This window comes from Nyctibius grandis, chromosome 10, assembly GCF_013368605.1.
Source record: "Nyctibius grandis isolate bNycGra1 chromosome 10, bNycGra1.pri, whole genome shotgun sequence".
Classification (NCBI taxonomy): domain Eukaryota; kingdom Metazoa; phylum Chordata; class Aves; order Nyctibiiformes; family Nyctibiidae; genus Nyctibius; species Nyctibius grandis.
Window position 1 is genome coordinate 24,437,374 of NC_090667.1, and position 19,246 is coordinate 24,456,619.

The 19,246-nt window shown below is 43.9% G+C and overlaps 2 protein-coding genes across 9 annotated transcripts in view; one reads left to right on the top strand and one right to left on the bottom strand.

Annotated features, from left to right (window-relative positions):
* The window catches only part of SLC6A6 (solute carrier family 6 member 6), a 116,252-nt gene extending 102,725 nt beyond the window's left edge, over positions 1 to 13,527 (top strand). For all 7 annotated transcript variants that reach the window (XM_068409653.1, XM_068409652.1, XM_068409655.1 and 4 more), the window contains 5 exons: positions 1,725 to 1,862; positions 2,946 to 3,048; positions 3,974 to 4,074; positions 4,782 to 4,952; positions 6,472 to 13,527. In XM_068409653.1, the coding sequence (XP_068265754.1) occupies positions 1,725 to 1,862; positions 2,946 to 3,048; positions 3,974 to 4,074; positions 4,782 to 4,952; positions 6,472 to 6,612 (654 nt within the window). In that variant the 3' untranslated portion in view covers positions 6,613 to 13,527. The remainder of the gene's footprint in view (positions 1 to 1,724; positions 1,863 to 2,945; positions 3,049 to 3,973; positions 4,075 to 4,781; positions 4,953 to 6,471) is intronic.
* Positions 13,528 to 16,154: 2,627 nt separating this feature from the next.
* The window catches only part of GRIP2 (glutamate receptor interacting protein 2), a 90,310-nt gene continuing 87,218 nt past the window's right edge, over positions 16,155 to 19,246 (bottom strand). The window contains exon 24 of one of the 2 annotated variants that reach the window (XM_068408445.1): positions 16,155 to 18,202. In XM_068408445.1, the coding sequence (XP_068264546.1) occupies positions 18,005 to 18,202 (198 nt within the window). In that variant the 3' untranslated portion in view covers positions 16,155 to 18,004. The remainder of the gene's footprint in view (positions 18,203 to 19,246) is intronic. The other variant, XM_068408443.1, reaches the window with a different exon arrangement.

Below are 19,246 nucleotides of genomic sequence, written 5' to 3' on the forward strand. Positions count from 1 at the left end.
GAAGGTCACTAAGATTGTAAAAACCCAGTTGGTATGGATGAAATGTTCGTTTAGCCTAAATGCTCTCTGGTATGAGGAGAGATCTGTAAATGGGTTTTTACACAGTTGTACTTAATCACTTACATTTTTGATATTCCATTTGCCCTAAATTGCTCTTTACGGCTTAATCTTTGAACTGTAGTGAACAACCTTCAATCATTCCAAAGTAAATGTAAAAGTGCCCGATGCCGTGGTTCAACAACCCTGTGCTTATGCAAATTGGAAGCTGTCTAGTTATTTTTAAAAAGCTCCTCACTGCGTAGAATGGTTAAAACTAATTGGAGCGCTTAATTTCTCTCCTCCGCCCCTCTGGTTTTTTGGAGTGCAGTCAAGCAGGTTTCTGGAATGCCAGAGCAGTTTAAGATCAAATCAGCCCAAAGGGAAGAGTTGCATTCAAAAAGAAAACCAGTTTTACAGAAGTCGAAGTAACAACAGAGGAGGCAACAAAGCCTGGTGGAGTGTTTGCAGGATTATCTGTATTTCCAAAATGAGCTTCTGCTCATGGTCAAAGAGGGTAGAGTTGTTACAGGGCACTTCTGGGCACTGTAAGAGCAATATAGATACTGGGTAGGAAAAGGTAGCTTTTCTTGAAATAATGCTACGTCGTCGACTCCCCATGATAACTCATTCGTTATTAGATGATGTATCCACTTAAAGTGAAGATCATTTCCTCAGAGGCAGCCTTGGTTCTCCATGGTATCCTCATGTCTTCAGTGAACTTGGTGCTTTCATACCTTGCTAGACGGAGAGTGCAGATTAGCTGAATCATCCCTTTGGATTTGTTTGGGTGCAGTTCAGTAGTCACTTTTCTCCATGGGTGAAATGCATCTGGTTTTCAATTAACTTTAAACTTTTATTCAAATCCAGTTTGGGTTATTTGGTTAACTCAAGTTACACATCTTACATGTAGTTTTCGAATGGCAAGTAAGAACACAGTTATCACAAAGCTAGATAAAGCAAGATTTTAGCTCATCTATTCAGAGCTTCATTTTTGGTTTACACGTGCAAATAGTTTACCAACTCTTCATATGGGAACTGTATCAACAGCTCCATTATTGCTGCAGAAGTGCCCCAGAGCCTCAGTCAGGGGTACTCTGCTCACAGGTTCAGAAGAGACAAGTTCGATCAAGAAGTGCTGCTATTTCACATCGAAGTCTGCTTTCCCTTGGCTGGATTTTCACTAGTGAACCCAAGAGTAGAACTATATCCAATTGGGGAATTAACCTAACTAGTACCTGTGAGGTTTTCTGGCACATCAAAAAAAGGCTGGGAGGTACTCTCCTAGCTTGGGCTTTTTTGAGTGTTTTCTCTCTGCCTCTTTCCTAGCATATATCTTGTAGTCATCTGGAACAGCTACAACATAAAAGCCACATAAGTGGTTCCTGTCATCAAATTAAGTTCCTTTATCCTTGCGGCTTGCACTTACAAAGCCCCATTGGTAGTTTGTCAGGCTGCTAGGAAATGAACAGCAATTCTGAAAGCTTGTTCCAACCTGAAAACTACCCCCACGCTTCAACATCTGCGTTACAAAGAAATGGCTTCGGATTTATTTATTCAGAGCAGCGTTTCACCACAGAGTACAGTCAGGGTGTTGCTGTGGAGCGGTTGTTCAAGTATGAGCCCAGATAAAATGCATGGCAGGTAATTTTCAAGTCACGTTTCTTTCTGTTGTTTTTCTCCTTTAGTTTGTTGAAGTTGAAGGACAGATCACGTCATTAGTTGATCTGCACCCATCCTTCCTAAGGAAGGGTTACCGACGGGAAATCTTCATCGCTATAGTATGTTTCCTTAGCTATCTTCTGGGACTAACTATGGTGACTGAGGTAAGTAGCACCGGTGCTGGAAATTGCCTTCTTTTTAAGCCGGTTTTTAGACCAATTCTAGCTGCGAATGAGACTGCAAGGAATTAGCAACGCAGAGGAGCGGTGCTCGTTAGATTTGCAGAGCATCTTTCATCCCTAGATCTGAAAGCATTTTGAAAGGGAGCTATATATAGTCCTTCCTTTTCAGTCAGAGGAACAGAGAAATGAAATCTCATTAAATTCAATCTTATCTCAAGTACTAATCAACATGAGTATGAATATTAACATCTGGCTCCAAATGATGAAGCATATTGGGAACCTTCAGCAGAGCAGCTTACAAATCCATCCAGGGCATGCAGGGAAAGAGATTTTTATCTTGGTTACACAGATTTGAATCAATTAAATACTCCTGGATTTATTCTAGTATAAACAAGGTGGGAATATGTTCTAGTGGCTGCACTGTTCTGATATTTATCACCAAAATAAAATCCAGGACGGATTTTAAAAAAACTGGAAGAGCACAATTGTGGGAATTAAAATAGCACCTGCAAGAGAAGTGCCTAAGAAACACAGTTTTTCAAGTAGAAGTGCAGGTATATACAGTTCAGTGCAGGGAGAGCAAAAAGTCTAGCAGCATAGTGTAAATAAAGAGAGTTAGGAAGAAAAAAATGAACTAGTCTCATGAAAAGCAGTCCTTCCGCTCAATTCATAAATGAAGACCCTGCTGATGAACTGACTTCCATTTTTAGTATTTTGGAGGCGTTAATGTTAGGGGGCAACCTCTTATTTCATTACAACATTTGTTTCTATAAATGCCCATCCTAAAATACTTTTAGGAAGGAAAGATTTAAGTGTCTCAGTAGATTATATTAAGTGGCTTAATTTTGTTTAATCATCATCTTGTTTGGAATGCTTCCTGTAGTAAACATGCATATTCCCTGGGGAAAGTAATGCCAAATATTTACCTTACCTACTTGCTTGATATTTCTTCTTGTTAGACAGCAATCATTAAGATATGTCAGTAGATGTTACTGGGAGCTGGGCCTGAAGTGTTCAGGGTTTTTTTCCTGTTGGATCCTAAGCCATTGTGTCTCTCTCTTACAGGGTGGCATGTATGTTTTTCAACTCTTTGACTACTATGCAGCTAGTGGTGTATGCCTTTTGTGGGTTGCATTCTTTGAATGTATTGCTGTAGCCTGGGTTTATGGTAAGTGAGAATCCTTTCATCTGATACCTTTTGATGAGGCAATGACAATTTTGCTAGCCAAACATTTCATCATCAGCCACCCCAGAATCTTCTTCCCAGCAATAGACACATGCCATTAATGTAGATTTGTGCTGACCTCTTGGAGACAAATTTGCATCTGGGATGAAGCCAACCTCCAGTGTTTTTCCTCACAAAAATGGGTATTTTTCCATTGCTAATTAATAAAGGCACAATTAAGCATTTACATGTGTTAGGTTTAGAGATGAGAGTTGAAAGTTTGGCCAGCCGTGAAGATTTCTGTTTGTCTCTCAGACAACTTCATTTCAAAGCTGCAATGACTGCAAGGGGCAAGCCAACCAAGTAGGAAATACAAAAAGAAATCTGACAGAAAAGTGTATTCTGTCCTATTATTTTTAGGCGATGCTGAATACCAAGGTCTGACAGTAGCCTATGTAGCTGAGCAATGGTCAAAGATGTTTCCTGCTTAGGACTGGTCATTTCCCTGATTCTTCGTGTACTCCATCTCCTTAGGAAAGCAAAACAAACAAAGCCTTCATTTTGCATCAGTCAAATTGCTATAGAAGCAGGGTGTACCGTTTGCTGTCGTGTCCTTCCCATGGTGATCCCCCTGGCAAGATCAGTGAGAGTCTGGGAAGAGGAGAGGGCAGGGGGTATTAGCATTGCACTTCTGCATCTAAATAATGAGGGGGGTGTAGGATGAGAGAGTCCCCCAACCTTTGAGCTTTGCAAGGAGAAAATCATCTTGAACTTCACAGCCATGGGAAGCGTTTGAACAATACATCTGACACCCTGATCTTCCCTTTAAATCCCCCTTGAGGGGGCTGGGAAAGCAGCTGTAATCCCACAGTCCTTACATGGCTTTTATATGCTCGATTCTGATAAATGCGCTTATGATCCATTACAGGCGCTGATAATATTTATGATGCCATTGAGGATATGATTGGATACAGACCTGGTCCCTGGATGAAATGGAGCTGGATTGTGGTCACACCAGTTCTGTGTGTGGTGAGTACTGACCCGGGCTCTTTCAAGTCTTCCACTTAGCAGCTCTGAGCTGCCTCTTACTGCTTCTCTTCAAGTGAAGGCTGTGAAGGCTGTTGCATTCAGAGACCAATTTGCAAAGAGCTGCTGGAGGCTTGAACATACCCCTCAAAGACATCATCTTCGCAGGCATTAGCTGTTAATGTGACAGCTCTCTGCTGTGCCTGCACAAATTGCAGTTGGCTACATTTGAGTGGATTTTTCTTAGGATTGGCAAAATATTACATTCGTGACACAGAAAACTCACTCTCCGAAGAGCAGTTCCTACTTTAAGAGATAGGACCTACTAGGCCATTTTAACAAAAAGAAGTGAGCAGTCTGAGGCAGGCATTCAGCTTGAAGTATTTCATTTGCTGCGAAGAACATCCCAGTAAGCTCCTTGAATGTACAACAAATACTTGAGCCCTGAAAAAGAACAGGCAGCGTACTGCAGATGTTCAGCACTGTCACTCAACACCCTATTGTCGAGCAACAACTTACCTATTAGCAGATGCAGATGCTCTTTCAGTAATTTAAATGAAAGAATAATTCCCCCATTGGTTTAAAATATATACGGTGTCCATCAGCTCTACCTTTCACTGCCTGTCTTCCTTAGGGCCAGTGGTAGCACCAGAACCCTACTACTTTCAGTGTTTTTTGAGCCTCACTTTGTTTTCCTTTCTCATCCACAGGGGTGCTTTATCTTTTCTTTGGCCAAGTACAAACCACTGACCTACAACAAGGTCTACACATACCCAGACTGGGCGATTGGCCTGGGCTGGGTTCTTGCCCTTTCCTCCATGATCTGCATCCCTATGGTGATGGTCATCCGCATCATACAGTCAGATGGGTCACTCATTGAGGTAAGAGCAACCCGTTGTCTGTCTAGAGGAGAAAGGGAGCTTTAACTTGCTATGTTTTATATAAAATAAGCACAATGTTTGGAAAACTGCCACCTTGTCCAGGTAGGGCAAAGTTGGGTGCCTCTGCTGCAGTGAATGAAAGTAAGACTGTTAAAGATCACCTGTCCTTTGGGCAAACAGTAGAACGAGAACAAACATGAAGCCTTTTGTCCTCAGACAAACACCAGGTGATTTTACTTGTGTCCCACTTCTGCAGTTTCTAGCTTGGCAAATGATTGCCTCCATGTGCAGACAACTGCTCAAGGACTGGGGTGCTTCTGACTGCCAGATCTGTCTTCTCCAGCCCACGGGGACAAGGAAGCACCATCCTACAAATCACTGAGAAAGTAAGAGAGAGAGAGAGAGAGAGAGGGGTCAACGCTGGATGTCTAAGACCTCATTGAATTTCAGGGAAATTTGGATCCACCCGTGGATTGTGTGGCTCTCAGGCATGGCCTTCACTGTGGGGGACTGAATAAAAGTCAAACCGTCCTGCCAGTGGGCTTCACTTTTTAGCTTTTTTTAAATTCTTTTTTATTCCTAGTGAATCAAATCAAAACACTAGATCCAGATTGCCCTGATCTTTGGAAAACTTTCAGTCAGATTCAGACTTGACAGTGCGGATTCTCTCGGGTTTAGATTTGCAGGCAATCTCTTGCCCTTTGCAGTTGAGCGCAGGTTCCCCGGTTTGTTTTTCTTCCAGTGGAAAGTTTTTATAGAATAGGCAAGCATGAAACTTAGCAATTCTTTTCTAAAGTTTCAGATCAGTTTTGTTTTTGCCTAATGGGACGGTCTTAAATGCAGCCCAGGGTGTTCTTGGAGGAGAAAGTGGGACAATTCGGGTTCGGAAAAAAGAGAGAAAAGAATAAAAAGAGAACATTTCCCAGAGCACAAGCGCTTGCATTTGTTTTCCTCCAAGTGTTAATGGTCTTTTTCAGCTGTGGCCAGAGCATTTTCATGGGTGTTTATTTTCCTGCCTACATTGTCACCATCTGTTGAAAGACAAGTCTAAAAGTAGCCAAAACACTCCTCAAAGACCGTGTTAGGAGAGAAAAGAGAGTACATACTGGTCAGATGCCATTTAATTCTTCCTTTGTGAACTGAGATGTAGGAGAGAAGTTGCCACTTGGCAATGAACAGGCTGGGCTAAAAGGCAGAGTTGTTTCTAAATGAGGAAGGAGAATGCACATCATTTGAGCAGCAGCTGCAGCGCTGAAAGCCTAGCATGCAGGATGCTGGATAGCGCCGTGAATGCCCTCTGGTGTCTGTCTTGCCTGCGTCAAGCCAGGCTCTGCAGCTGAGCAAAAGTTGAACACAGTGCTCCACAGCCCAGGTCCCCACATCCTTGCAGAGCCATGCGGCATACACATGTCTCTGATGGCCACCGTCCCCATCCTCGGATTGCCACGTCCTCCGTCCTGCTCATGGAGACACGGGGACCGCTTGGTCTTCTCACCTTTGCTTTTCTTCTTTCTTTCAGAGGATAAAAGCGGTGGCTGCCCCCAAGGAAGTGAATCGGTGGTCCAAAGAAACGGAGAGTGGCACTGCCTTCTGCCCCAATGGAACTTCGAATGGCGGATTGATCAAGCCAACTCATATCATTGTGGAAACCATGATGTGAGCTCTCTCTGTGAGAGGATAAACCTGCTTTAACTGCCGTTTACTAACCATAGATTCTCATAGGACCAGGTTTACAGAGCTTTATATTTGCACTAGGATTTATTTTTATTTCTCACAGAGAAAGTTATTTTTTGTGTGTGTTTTTTTTTAATATTTTGTAAGGTAATCACAGCAGATGTCTCTCTGTAGAGGGAGAGCTTTCATATCAGACTAGACATATTACAGGAATTTACTATTATTGGGTTTTTTTAAATATATATATCTTTATCTCTAAATATTATACCTTACCACTTGAACTGATTGTCTTGCCAGCAATATACTCAAGTCTCAGAAAGCAATTTTAGGTGCTGGTATGGTTGGGAGCAGGGTAACCTACAGAACACACAAAAGGAGCTCTGTTGAGAGATATTATTTAAAAAAAGACACCATTTCAAGAGAATTTTCAAAGGTGTAGTATTTCCACCCTCTGGTTCAATTGTGATAAACGACAAGCTTCGGGGTCACATTAGGGAAAGGGTACTGTTATGTTTAGCACAGTCCCTGAATAAAGATGTAGCCGAGCAGCTGGAGCAGAGAGTTTGCGAGGAAGGCAGAGAAGTTGGGTGTGAAAAGCCTTGCAGCCGTCCCTCCCAAGCACGGTGCTGGGACCTTGTCACACAGATGAGAGGAGGAGTTAAGGAAGGCGTTTGCAGGATTTGGCATGATTCACTCTTTTTTTTTTTCTCTTTTTTAAAAATTTTTTTTAGGTTTTTTGGGGTTTTTTTACTTAAGTGAAATGCCTGCAGTTTGTGCATGAGTGGGGAGGTTGAGTACCTGCTCCTGAGTTTTCCAGCAAAGCATATTTTAGTGTGGTGGCACTGGTGTAAACTTGAATTCTGCAAACTGGGAGGGGGAGCCTGTCCCTGGGGCAGCAGGGGCGGGTGCCCAGGAGCTGGGTGGGGAAGAGCAGCACCTTCCCGCTTCAGGCTTCAGACATTCACTTGCTCATTTGTTTGCATGTTAATTATTAGACTTCGGTTTCAGGCAGGAAAATGAAAGAATCCCTTGTGGACTCTCGCAGTCCAAAGGTGAGCACAAAGCAGGTCAACCCCGACAGAAGGAACACTACCACTCACCTACACCTGGTGTAACCACTATTTATAACAGACACATTCTTAATAATAATAGTAATGCAGATAATAATATATCACTCAGCAAACAGGTGCTTTTCATCCATGTCTCTCAAAAATGCTTTGCCACATTTGGTAACCAGGATTTGCTTTATTTATTTATTTGGGGCGGGGGGTTGGTTACTGTTGGGGGAACAGACAAAAGGACTGAGTCCCCTGTCCCGTGTTACTACATAGCAGCAGTGGACATAGGGTCCCCGGTCTCCTTGCCCATCATTGGGTTAAACCGTAATTTTTTTTCTTTTTTAGGGGGGGTGGAGGGTGGCAGACATATTTATGAGGCTTATGAATCTTATCTGCTGAAGAAACAGGGCTTTTGGGATTTGAAGTTAAAGCAAAGGGAACATGTAACACTGAAATGTTTGGTATTTGGTCAGAAGAAATTGTGTACTGTTCCAGGTTAGGCTGGGGAGTGAAGAGAAAAACCACTACAAGGAGTGCAGGAATGGGGGGTTCTGCTTCGTGTGGGCCAGGAGGATGTTTCCATGGGGAATTGCTCCCTGAAGACTGTCCAAAATGTGGGCAAAAGCCTTTTTTTTTTTTTAAAAAAAAGCTTGAGCAGGTTGTGCTGGGAACAGGTTCTCTGGCAAAACTCAGCCTTTTCTTGTGGGCATTGTGTTAGAGGGAGAGGGGTTTTTTTTTCTTCTTATGATACCACAGTTAGGCTATCCAAAGGTATTTAGAGGAAATGCTTGACAAAAGCAGAATTTGTATCTGCTTGTTCTGCTGTCAGCTTAGTCTGTCAGGGCAGAGTTTGTCATTTAAACAGGAACATATCCAGTTCTTAACATTCCTACACAGTAGTTTTATTTCTTATCCCATGGGATAACTGGCTGCAGCAGCACAGGCAGTTATTGATTAGCTTGTTGGTTTGCCTATAACAGAAAAGGGGTGATTTAAAAGTAAGAGATGGACCAAAATAATTTTTTTAAAAAAGAAGTGGCTGTATCTATAACTTTCAAAATCTTTCTAGTCTGAATTTGTACACTTTTTAACATGAGATAGCTGAGTTGCAGCAACAAAACCAACCATGGCAGAATTGCTTTTGTTTTCTTTTTCTGGTTGCTGTATTATGAGAGTTATAGATGAAACTTTTCCACAGCTGGAGATGGCAAACATGTAATGTCACCTGCTGGGCCAGCGGCAATAGCCATCCAAAGGTCACTGGAGAAATTCTGTGAGCCGATGAGTGTCGTCAAATGTGGCCAAAATAAAGAAACATGCATACAGCTAATTTTTTTTTAATAGCCTTTAACCATCAAAGGCAAGGAAATGAAATCAAAGATAACTCTCTTAGTGGGCTTCAGCTTGGACCCTCATTTTGGAGTTACAGTAAACAGGCACGCTTGCCTGGGGGAAGAGGGAGTAGCAGGTTGTGGGGGGGGTCTAAGTTAATGGTTTCTGTGGGTGCAGATGAAACACTGATGCTTGATTTTTTATTTTTTTTTAATATATACATTGTCATACAACTGCATTTGAGATATAGTTTGCACATCACTTTCGTAGAGCTGAGACAAGCTTTAGTTAGGGAAAAAAAATGGTTTGGCTCCATCAAAGATGCCTCCGTCGAGTCAGCTGGGTATTTATCCATCTCCCGCCTTGTGGAGAGTGTCTTTGCGTGAAGAACCAGAGGGCTAATACTACACCTTTCAAAGTGCAACTACTAGAGAACTAGAACCCAGCCCCATTTTGATGCAAACTGTGCCATTCAAATCAGTCGCTTCCATGTACCAAGTGAAAAATGTCTCGCACATATGCAACAACCTCACTGAAGCGTTCGCTGTGTGAACTTCCCTGGGCCTGCTGCGCTCTTTAGCATGACTGCAAGGGAGGGCTGGGTCTCACGAAGAGCTAAGAAATTATTGTTTCTGGAAAACAGTTCCTCTCTCCCCTCTTCCCTTCCCTCCAAAAAAAAAAAAAAAAGATAATTAATTCTTCTTGTTTTATCTGGGGTTTGAGTTCCAATGAGCACATTCATATTTTTACAGTTTTGGTTTTTCATCATAGTTTTATTATCAGATTTCTGACCTTTTCTTGGTGATAAATTTGCGTTTGAACATGATCCTCTGCCAAATTTATTAAAAAATGATTTTTTAAAAAAAGTCTGTGTTTTCTACCTATTTCTGATGGCAAATACAACTGATTTTTTTTCCTAACTTACTTGTTTAAACACTTGTGAACTATTTTACCAGTTTTATGTAAATGAGGAACTCTATATTAAAATATCGTGACTAGTCATAGATGAACTGGTTTGGATCCAGGGAAAAGTTAGTGCAGTTTTGACATGAGATCTTTAGAACCAGATCCCTGAGTTTAAAACCAGAGTAAAACTAGACAAAACCCACACCTTTTCATATTTCATGTACCTCTCTCTTCATGGGTTCTTCTGGGCTTGAAAACGGCAGATTTTCAGCAGTATTTATTTCCAGCCAAACTGAAATCAAGAGATAACAGAAATGTCAAGGGGAACATTTACCCCACAAGATTCTCCAACCTGTTTCTTATTTTCCTCAATTTTCCAAACTTTCTCAGTTCATCTGTCACTAGTTATGATCTCACTGAATGGGCATCTATTGTAAGGGACTTTACCAGTAGTCTATATTTTGGTATTTAAACAGTATGATTTCATAAATAGAACTGTGTTTTATTGTTATAGTTGTTATTGTTCTCATTTTCCTTCTCATCCTAAGCTTTCCTTTTCAACTGGTCCAAACAGATCCCCACACTTGGAAAAGTCCTCTTTAAAGTGTGAGATAGTAGGTCCACAATGGATTTGTTCTTGTGTTTATAAATGAAAAGCCTAGCAGCTGTGTTTACCATCTAGGACAACACTGGTGGTCAGCAGCGCAGCTTCTGGAGTGGAGGGGAGTTAGGAATGGTCTACTGAAACAGTTCAGCAAAACTGATTTTCGCTGCTGTTCTTGGGGAGAGGAGGAAAACAAACAAAAAATAAGGTGCAGCCTTACAGTTGCTGTAACACCAAAAAAAAAACCCCAACAACCATCAGCAGAGCCTTTAATGTCACTGTCAGGATAGCATCTTCTGGAGCTGTTTTCAGTCCTGTGTGCATCCTCCTTTCTCAACTGCAGATACTCCTGGTTCCTCTTCTCTGTCTCAGCGTTAGATGAGTCAAGTAGATGTGAAAACACATGGACATTTCCATTCAATAGGCCTCTTACAAGTCTCCCCCCAGTCTGTTTTTATTTGCTAAGGAGACTTGCAGTTTCGTTGAGGTCGTGCTTGTCACACTTGGGTTCAAAGCTCCCACTTGTTGCGTCAGTGGCAAAACTCCATCGGTGGGAGAAGGACTTGAACGTTTTTGAATAACTGATTATTAGCTTCTATGTCTTGTGGTCACTGCAGGATCACTCGTGGAGGCGTAATGTATATAAAATGTTAAATAAGCTGTGTATTGAATGGAGTGGACGAGTTAGTTAAGCAGCTCAAGTACACTTGGAAGAAAGATGACCCTGACATCATTTCCAGGAGATTCAATGGAAGTTGCTCACTTTCAGTAAAAAAAAAAAAAAAAAAATAATCTGTGTTTAAGTAGACTAGTAGATGAAATCTTTCACCCTCATATGCACACACACAAGTGGGGACATTGTTTCTAATTCTACACTGCAAATCGGGTATAAGTCTTGCAGAGCTGTTTAGCATGAGGATTGAGAAGGTTTAAGCACCATTTGCCTGCAAAGAGCCAACCTGCCAGGGTGTCAAATGGCCTTTCCTAAATTGGGGGTGGTGGAAGAGGGAAGTAATGACAAAATTCTGGCCTGTGGCTCCTCCAAGGAAGCCTTGAAAACTCTCCTGTCTCCCTGTAAGCACCACATGGCTCCTGGTGTGGGAGTTTGGGTGTGGTGTGGCTTCAGGCAGCTGCCTTGGACTTGTTTTCTCCACAGTCAGCGACCAAAGCTTTGTGGTTAGAATTGACGTGTAGTTGTGTATTTGTACATTTGCATGAACAAAGGTTGGGAACTGTCAGACCCTGTTAGCTTGTTTTATTTCTTGTAATCAAAGATAAGCTTGAGAAAGGAAGTATTCAGTTGATTCAGTGACAAGTGACACCCAAGAAACCCATGAACTAGTGCAAAAGAGGCCCTGTGAGCTCGGTATTTTGGTCACAAAAATTTCCTATTGCTATCAATGGTCAATCTGAGTTTACTGGAAAGGTTGCTTGGGAAGGACTTACTTCCAGCATAACCAGCTCTAGGCTGGAAAACTGCCTGTTCCTACCCTGCATCAGCCACTGGATCATGGCTCTATTCTGCCTTCCCACAGCAAGCCTGTACATGGACAATGCTTCCCTGCTTAAAAAAAAAAAAAAAAAAAAAAAAAAAAAAAAAAAAAAAAAAAAAATCTGAATTTGTTTCTATTAAAAAAAAACAGAAAAAGTCCATTTTTTTGTGTGTTTATTCCAATTGTCAGTGTGAATTGGTGATTTCAATTTACCCATATCCTAAAACAAGGACAGAAGAAACCTCAGACCCATTTGACCAAAAAAAAAAAAAAAAAAGGCAAGATCAAAATTTTGCAATTTGAAAACATTAAGAAAACAAATCACTTCCCCATTCCCATCAAAGGTGGAAAACTTTGGTGAAAGGCCTTGCAACTGGAAAAGAGCCTGACCCTGCTGCTCTTGCTGGGCTATTGAACGGCAGCACAGGCACGGCCTTTTTGTTTCGCTGCTGTGTGCTAATTTGAAATAAGCAGTAAAAGTGTCAGAATTTAATTGCCACAAGCCTTACACAGCCCTGCGCTTTAGGAGTAAAGCAAATTAAAGACTTTTGAAAAAGAGGTGAGTTTCTGGAGGCTTCCTCGCTGTGGTTTGGGTCTGCGGTGCACACTGGGACAGTGCTGCTCGCTTGCCTGTTTGCAGTATAGGGAAAATGTGGCCCAACTTGAAAAAAATCAGAAGAAATAATAGGGAAAAAAATAGTTTTTTTTTTTTAAAAAAAAGTGAAATTTGATTAGTCTGAGGAGATGCATGTGTGCTTTTTTGTGTGTGTACACATATGCGGGGGAAAGGCTTCAGTCCTGTAGCATAGTCCATGTTAGCATGACACATATTGTTTCTAAATCTATCTGCTTCTGCAGTTGAGATGTTAAAAAAGATTTGATTTTTTTTTCCCCCCTCCAAATATATAAAGAAAAAAAAAATAAATATGTGAACAGTGGCAAAATCATGTTGAGAGGCTGGAGAAAAAAAAAAAAAACACAACAACACAACACAAACCACACCTCCTGAGGGGGCAAATTGAGCCAGTTGGTCATCTGCTCCTGTCCTGGAAGCCAGCACCGGTCTCTCAGCATTGCAGCATCCCAGTACTGTTCTGAAGTACTCGTTGTTCAATAGGATGTTTTTTTCCCTCTGGTGTAATGTTGTGATTGTTACCTGATAACGTTGCCAGGGACTTCACGTTTTTAAGAGGTGGTCCATCTTGTTGGATGTATTTGGCTAAAAACCAGTGGCGGTTTTTTTTATTATTTAAATTCCTAGCAACTGTGACTACAGTAATGTGATGAGTAGCACATACAGCGAGGAGGTGACATCAGTGATGGCCTCCTCAAAAATGTCATCTGAACTTTTTTAAAAAAAAACTTAAAAATATTTTTAAAACATTTGAAAACATTTTTTGTGTGTTCCAAAACGGAATATTTGTATTTGAAAAAAAAAAAAAAAATCCTGGAGTGTAATTTAATCCTAAAAATCCTAGCCTTTGTGTATATGGTAAGTGTTTGTATTTTGCAGTTTATGTTTTGCTTTTTAGATAAATAAAATGTATATGGATATTTTTAAGTCATCTTTGCGTTTTTTTTTTTTAGATGAGTTTGTAATCACCTTATAACTGAAAATAAAACTTTCCTTTATAAACCAGCTATGCTCTTGGATATTTTTTTTTGGTCTTTGAGTAGCTCAGTTCTTTCTTTAAACCTATTATTTATTGTGGGGTGGTTGGTTTGGGTGTGGTTTGGTTTTTGTTTTTTTTTTTGTCCTTACAAAATATTCCATTTTTGTGGTTTTTTTTATATATATATATATATATATATATATATATATATATATATGGATGGATATATGCCCAGTTCACTAAGCTGCTTGGCCCAGCTCACTATCATCTGCCTTCATGCCTGTCACGTTTCACCCCAGTCAGCAGCTAAGCCCCACACAGCCACTCTCTCATCCCCTCATCCAGTTATGAGGAGAGAATCGGAAGGGTAAAACTGCAAAAAATCGTTGGTTGGGATACAGACAGTTTAATAATTAAAAAAAAGGAGGAAAGAAAAAAAAAAGGCAAAGGAAAAAAAAAAAAAAACAAAACCAAGAAAAACTGGTTATGCAAAAGAAAATTCTCACCACTAACCAACCAATCGATGACCAGCCAGTCCCCGAGCAATGGCCACCCGCCACCTCCACCCTCCCCAGCTGTATTTCTGCACACCATCGTATGGTATGGAGCACCCCTTTGGTCAGTTGGGGTCAGCTGTCCCAGCTGTGTCCCCTCCCAATTTCTTGTGCATTCCCAGCCTTCGTGCTGATGAGCCGTGTGAACAGCAGAAAAGGCAACCAACATTTATTTTCCCTCTGTATGGGACTGGTTATTTAAGGCTTGCTGGTGGTCTGCTCAGTCAAGCAGATGAAGGTTAAACCAGAGAGGTCTTCCCTTAAGTCCTGATTTGAGGTAGAGAAAGAAAAAAAACCCCAACATGTAGGTGGCTATTTATGAAATGTAAAGCTGCTCAGCATTTGTGCATCAGGCCCTAATCATGGCTGAGGCTCCAGCACCCCATGCCCAGGATTAGCACCACAGCTGTCTTTATTTGGCCTTTTTTTTGGCTTGGTTGGTTATTTTTCTGAGTGTGACTTGAGGACTTTGTCAGGGATTTCTCCTCCCATCAGCAATGCCTGGGCTGAGCAGCCTGGTACTGCCACACGCAGCAGCTGCAACACAGCTCAGGTTAAAATAAAATAAATAATTTTAAAAAGTCACTAAGTGCCATGAGCTGCTGCTGCTGAAGGGCTTCAAGTACCTGCCATGGGCGGCTGTCACTGCCCGTGGCTGCTACCAGCTCTCTCAGCCAAGGCCCACAGGACACAAGGTGACATTAGTAGGAGGACATGCCGCCCACCAAGGTGACCGGCAGCACATACCAGGGGAGCAGCACCGTGCTAACCTTTTACCTGGTGTACGCACTGAGACCCCATTGGTCACGTTGCGCGGGTGCTCATTAAACCTGCCATTGCCCCCGCACCTCAGTTGGCTCCACGTGGCTTTGGCAAGTCCCCGGTGCCAAAGGTGTGAAGGGCCTTGTTCTGAAGTCTGCCCCAGGAGGGCAGCCAGAGATGGCAGATAAAGCTTGTTTACGTGGCAATGATTCCCCAGGTCTAACCAGGAGCATTTCCATACTGTTCTCAGCCTCCAAAAATTCCTGCATTACCCACTTGGCCATGAAGGGTTGCAAAACCCAGCTCACCCTTTCCTTGCTGGGTGAGCAGACATTCCCTATGGCCTTATCTGGGGAGTGTCCCAGCACTGGGAGTGTAGTGGTGCCCCAAACCCCTTTGGAAGAGCAAAGGGAAGAAATCCTCAACATAGGGACACAAGGAACTACATTCTGGGTTCATGGCAGTCATCTCTTTGGATGTCTGGTTTCAGAGGTGGGATGATTTGCCTACCACAGTACGGCTCCCCAAGGCACCCCACTACAGCCGCAGGGTTCTGAGCACTGGACAGGCCACCTCCTGCCAGCACATTGTCCTCCAGCAGTTTCCTAACCCATCCCCATAGATTAACCATAGCTTTGCAAATGCTGCCACGGCCACGTCACAGCCACCACATGCTCTTCTGGATCACTGTTTTGTCACGAAGTAGCCAAGGTTTAACCCAACAAGATTTCCAACGTGGCCAAGTGAAGGTGCAGGTGCTGCTGTAACCACATGCACGAGCATCTCCAGCTCTTATTGCAAAGAGCTACAGCAAAATTTCCTCCATGTCCACAGGGAGGGAAGCGAGTGGCCCCAAGTCCCACTGCTGGATGGTGGCAAGGGACAGCCCCAGCCCCACACTGGGAGCCCTACAAGCAGTGGCCCCCCAGCAAAACCCCCTGCATGCCCTCCCCCTTGTCCTTCAAGGTGTCTCCTAACTGGGGGTCTTCTGGCAAGTTAAAATAGGGCTGGAAGCAGTGTTGCCTCACTATCATCCTCCAGCAGAAAGAGACATAAACAAAAAAAAACACGCATTTGATTTGCTTTTATTTAATTAAAAAAAAAAGTCAAAGTCATTGCAATCCCATTTAAATACAGAGATTTACAAATAGGTCCAAAACAGGACTAAAATATTCTTTGAAATGCTGTACTTTTAAATATTGTGCTTTCATAGATACATAAGAAAATTAGCATATAAAAATACTTTACAAGGAATACACTCTAATATATGGATAAAAATACACATTTAAGTAATGCATTTCATCTTCATATCATTCAAAATGCATAGGAAGGGATACAAGGACCAAGTTTTTCTTCCTTTTTTTTTTAAAGCCTTTAATAAAAGTCTTCATTAAAAACCTATGAGTTTCCAGTGAGCTTCCACTGCTCAGAATATTGCATATAAAAACACTTTCGGCTGCACTGTCAATGCTCCACAGTATCAATTATGGCACATTAACTAGTTGTGGCAGCAATGGTATGGGATATTGCATACTCGAAGAGAAAATGGCTACAACGACAAATAGCTGGATGGGGCTGGACACATGTCTGGAAGAAACACCCTGATACGTTGCGCTATCGTGGAGGGACAGAGTCGCAAAGCAGCTCGGGGACGAGTCCTGGCTCAGCAAAGCAGCGAACATGTCGCACATACCCATCCGACACCCTACGCGCACCCCTGGCACGCAGGCCATGATGGAGGAACCAAAAGCGTGAGCGGGGAACGGGGGGCGGTGGGCACCAGGGCTGCGGGTCCCTGACCGAGTGAGCTCCTCGTACCCACCGTGCCCGAGCCTTCCCAGGGAAAGCGATGTCAGGCTCACACCACCACCGGGACATCATAAAGTGCTAATACATGAAACATGGCAGGCAGATGAGGAAAATGATGCAAACATCACAGCCTCTCTTCCCCATGGGGCTGGGGGCTCTCGGGAGGGAGGGCAGTGACCACGGGGCATCACGCTGGCAAAGCCACGGACAGGCAGAGGCAGGCAGAGTGGGGGCCAGCAGCAGAACCCACATGGGCACATGCACTGCCCAGCCCACGCGGGACATAGGACACACCACCTCCACTAACGAAGGGCTTCTCACACCACTGCCTGACGGGAGACGACAAGGTGTTACTAGCTCAAAACATCAGGGACAGCCCTGGGAAGATCGCTAGTCTGCTATTTACTTGCGGGCACAGGCTGGGTTTGCAAGCATCTCCATAAAGCCCAGACAAACAAGGTGGCCAGGGATTTGGGCAGGTATCCAGGGCCTTTAGCCTTGGATATGGCCTTCTGCGCTGTAATAACTGTTCCAGTACAGGGAACCACATTGCTCACGGGTATCGATGGCGAGACGAGGTGCCTCATCCCACTGCAGGGCGAGCCAGCCCTGGCAGGGAGCACGGACGGGGCTGGCAGGAGGCAGTTCCAAATACCAGTTTTTGAACAAGAATTGCATCTAGCTGCTCTCAAGCACATTTCGAAATGTCTTTTAAACAGGGCTCTCCACAGCCCTACACCAGGAGAGCAAGGGGCTGTGGAAATCAGTTTGTCAGGAGTGTGTAAAGGGTGGAGCTGGGCACAACAGAAAAGGAAAGGCATTTCAGCCGTGCTGTATGCGATTAACCGAGCAAACAAGAAACATAATAGCACCATGTGTGTTTATAGGATGGCCAAGGCCTTCAGGGTGAGGAGGGTGTCGGAGGCTGAAGGATCCCATGCACCCCGACAGCCGGGGTGCGGAGAGATGCCCTGCCACGGGGGATGGCTGCGGATGCTCCTTCCTCCCGTCAGCAGCTCGTCCCGTCACCGGCGCCGCCCATGGCCTGAGATGCACATCGAGCTCCAACCTTCCCAGCAGTATTTGGCTGTCTACAGACAGCAGTTCACTGAAGACCCACCTCCCCACTTGCAGGTTATGGTACACACAGCGTTTACAAATACCAGTGCAAAAAAACAGGAAAAACACCCCAAATACCACAACGGCTCAGCAGAGGCCCCGGGCACTGTCCGCTCTGCTCCCGCTGCTCAGAGCGTCTGGACGCTGGCCTTGACCTCGGCGCCGCGGGCCGCCTGTGCCGGCAGCTCTCCGTTCCCCTCCGGGGGAGCATTAGCAGCCGGTGCCAAGGGGTTTCGGCTAATCACCAGGTCCAGCTTATCTCCAGCCTCCGAAATCAAGGGAACAGCCAGACAGCAGTCAAAGTCTCTCGTTCGGATGCGGTTTACCTGCCGGGATGGATTTAGGACGTGCCATGGGGAGGAACAACAGAAAGACCATGTTTGTTAGTCAGAAAATGCAAGGTTGGTGCTAAACCCACACCTGTGAAAACACACAACTCCTGGGGGTCCCTGATTTCAGGTTCACAGCAGAGCAGAGAGGGGGCAACCCTTCAGGCTGAGCACATCCCTGCTTAGCTGAGAAATGATGCGATAACCGGTAGAGGAAGTGGAAAAAAAGTCTGGATCAGGCATAAACCCTGACGCCCAGTGTCTGGGGCTGCATTACAAGCATTAAACATTGTAGGGCTCAAAACCAGTTCTCCAAGCCTGTAGGAGAAAGGTTGCCATTTTCCATGATTTTTTTGCCATCATGGCTTTGACTGGCCTTAAATTTGTGATGCGGAGTATTCAGCACCTAGAAAACAAATACAGCTCAGACCCGGAGGCTTCAGCCAACCGTTTTCCAGTTCAGCCAGCAGTAAATTGAGACTATACTGAATAGTTTCTGCCTCTGCTCTCTCCATTTACATCCTTCATTTCAGAGGAGTCTGGATGCATTTCATGTGGGCTCAGAAGGCGGCTGCAAATTCTCTCTGCAGGATTCGGCAGTCAAAGCACTTTTACTGCTGTCTCTTGCAGACCTTCAAGCACATTTCGAGGCTGGGTCACCTGCAAGAACCACCCCAGCTCTCTCACCTACAGCTAGCAGAGCACCTGGGCTTGGTGCCACGACAGCTCCGGGATGGAGGGGGCTGGCAAACAGTACGGGGAGGGGAAACAGGGAAGGGAGAAAGGAATTTCCCACCCACCTTTGGAGCGAACATAACCCCTGGGGCCAGGCCTTGTTTCCTTCTCTTGGTAAGGACTGGATGAGTCCATGCAACCTTTCCATCCGAAACCCTTTCCCAGCATTAACGCATGCCCAGGGAGCTGGGCTCTGTGACAGTAGCTGTGTTCTCCTGCCCTAGCTGGTGTCCACACAGTTGACCCCAATACTGCTCCTTACAGTGCAGTAACTAAGAACAATTTCTAGACCACACATGGACAAGG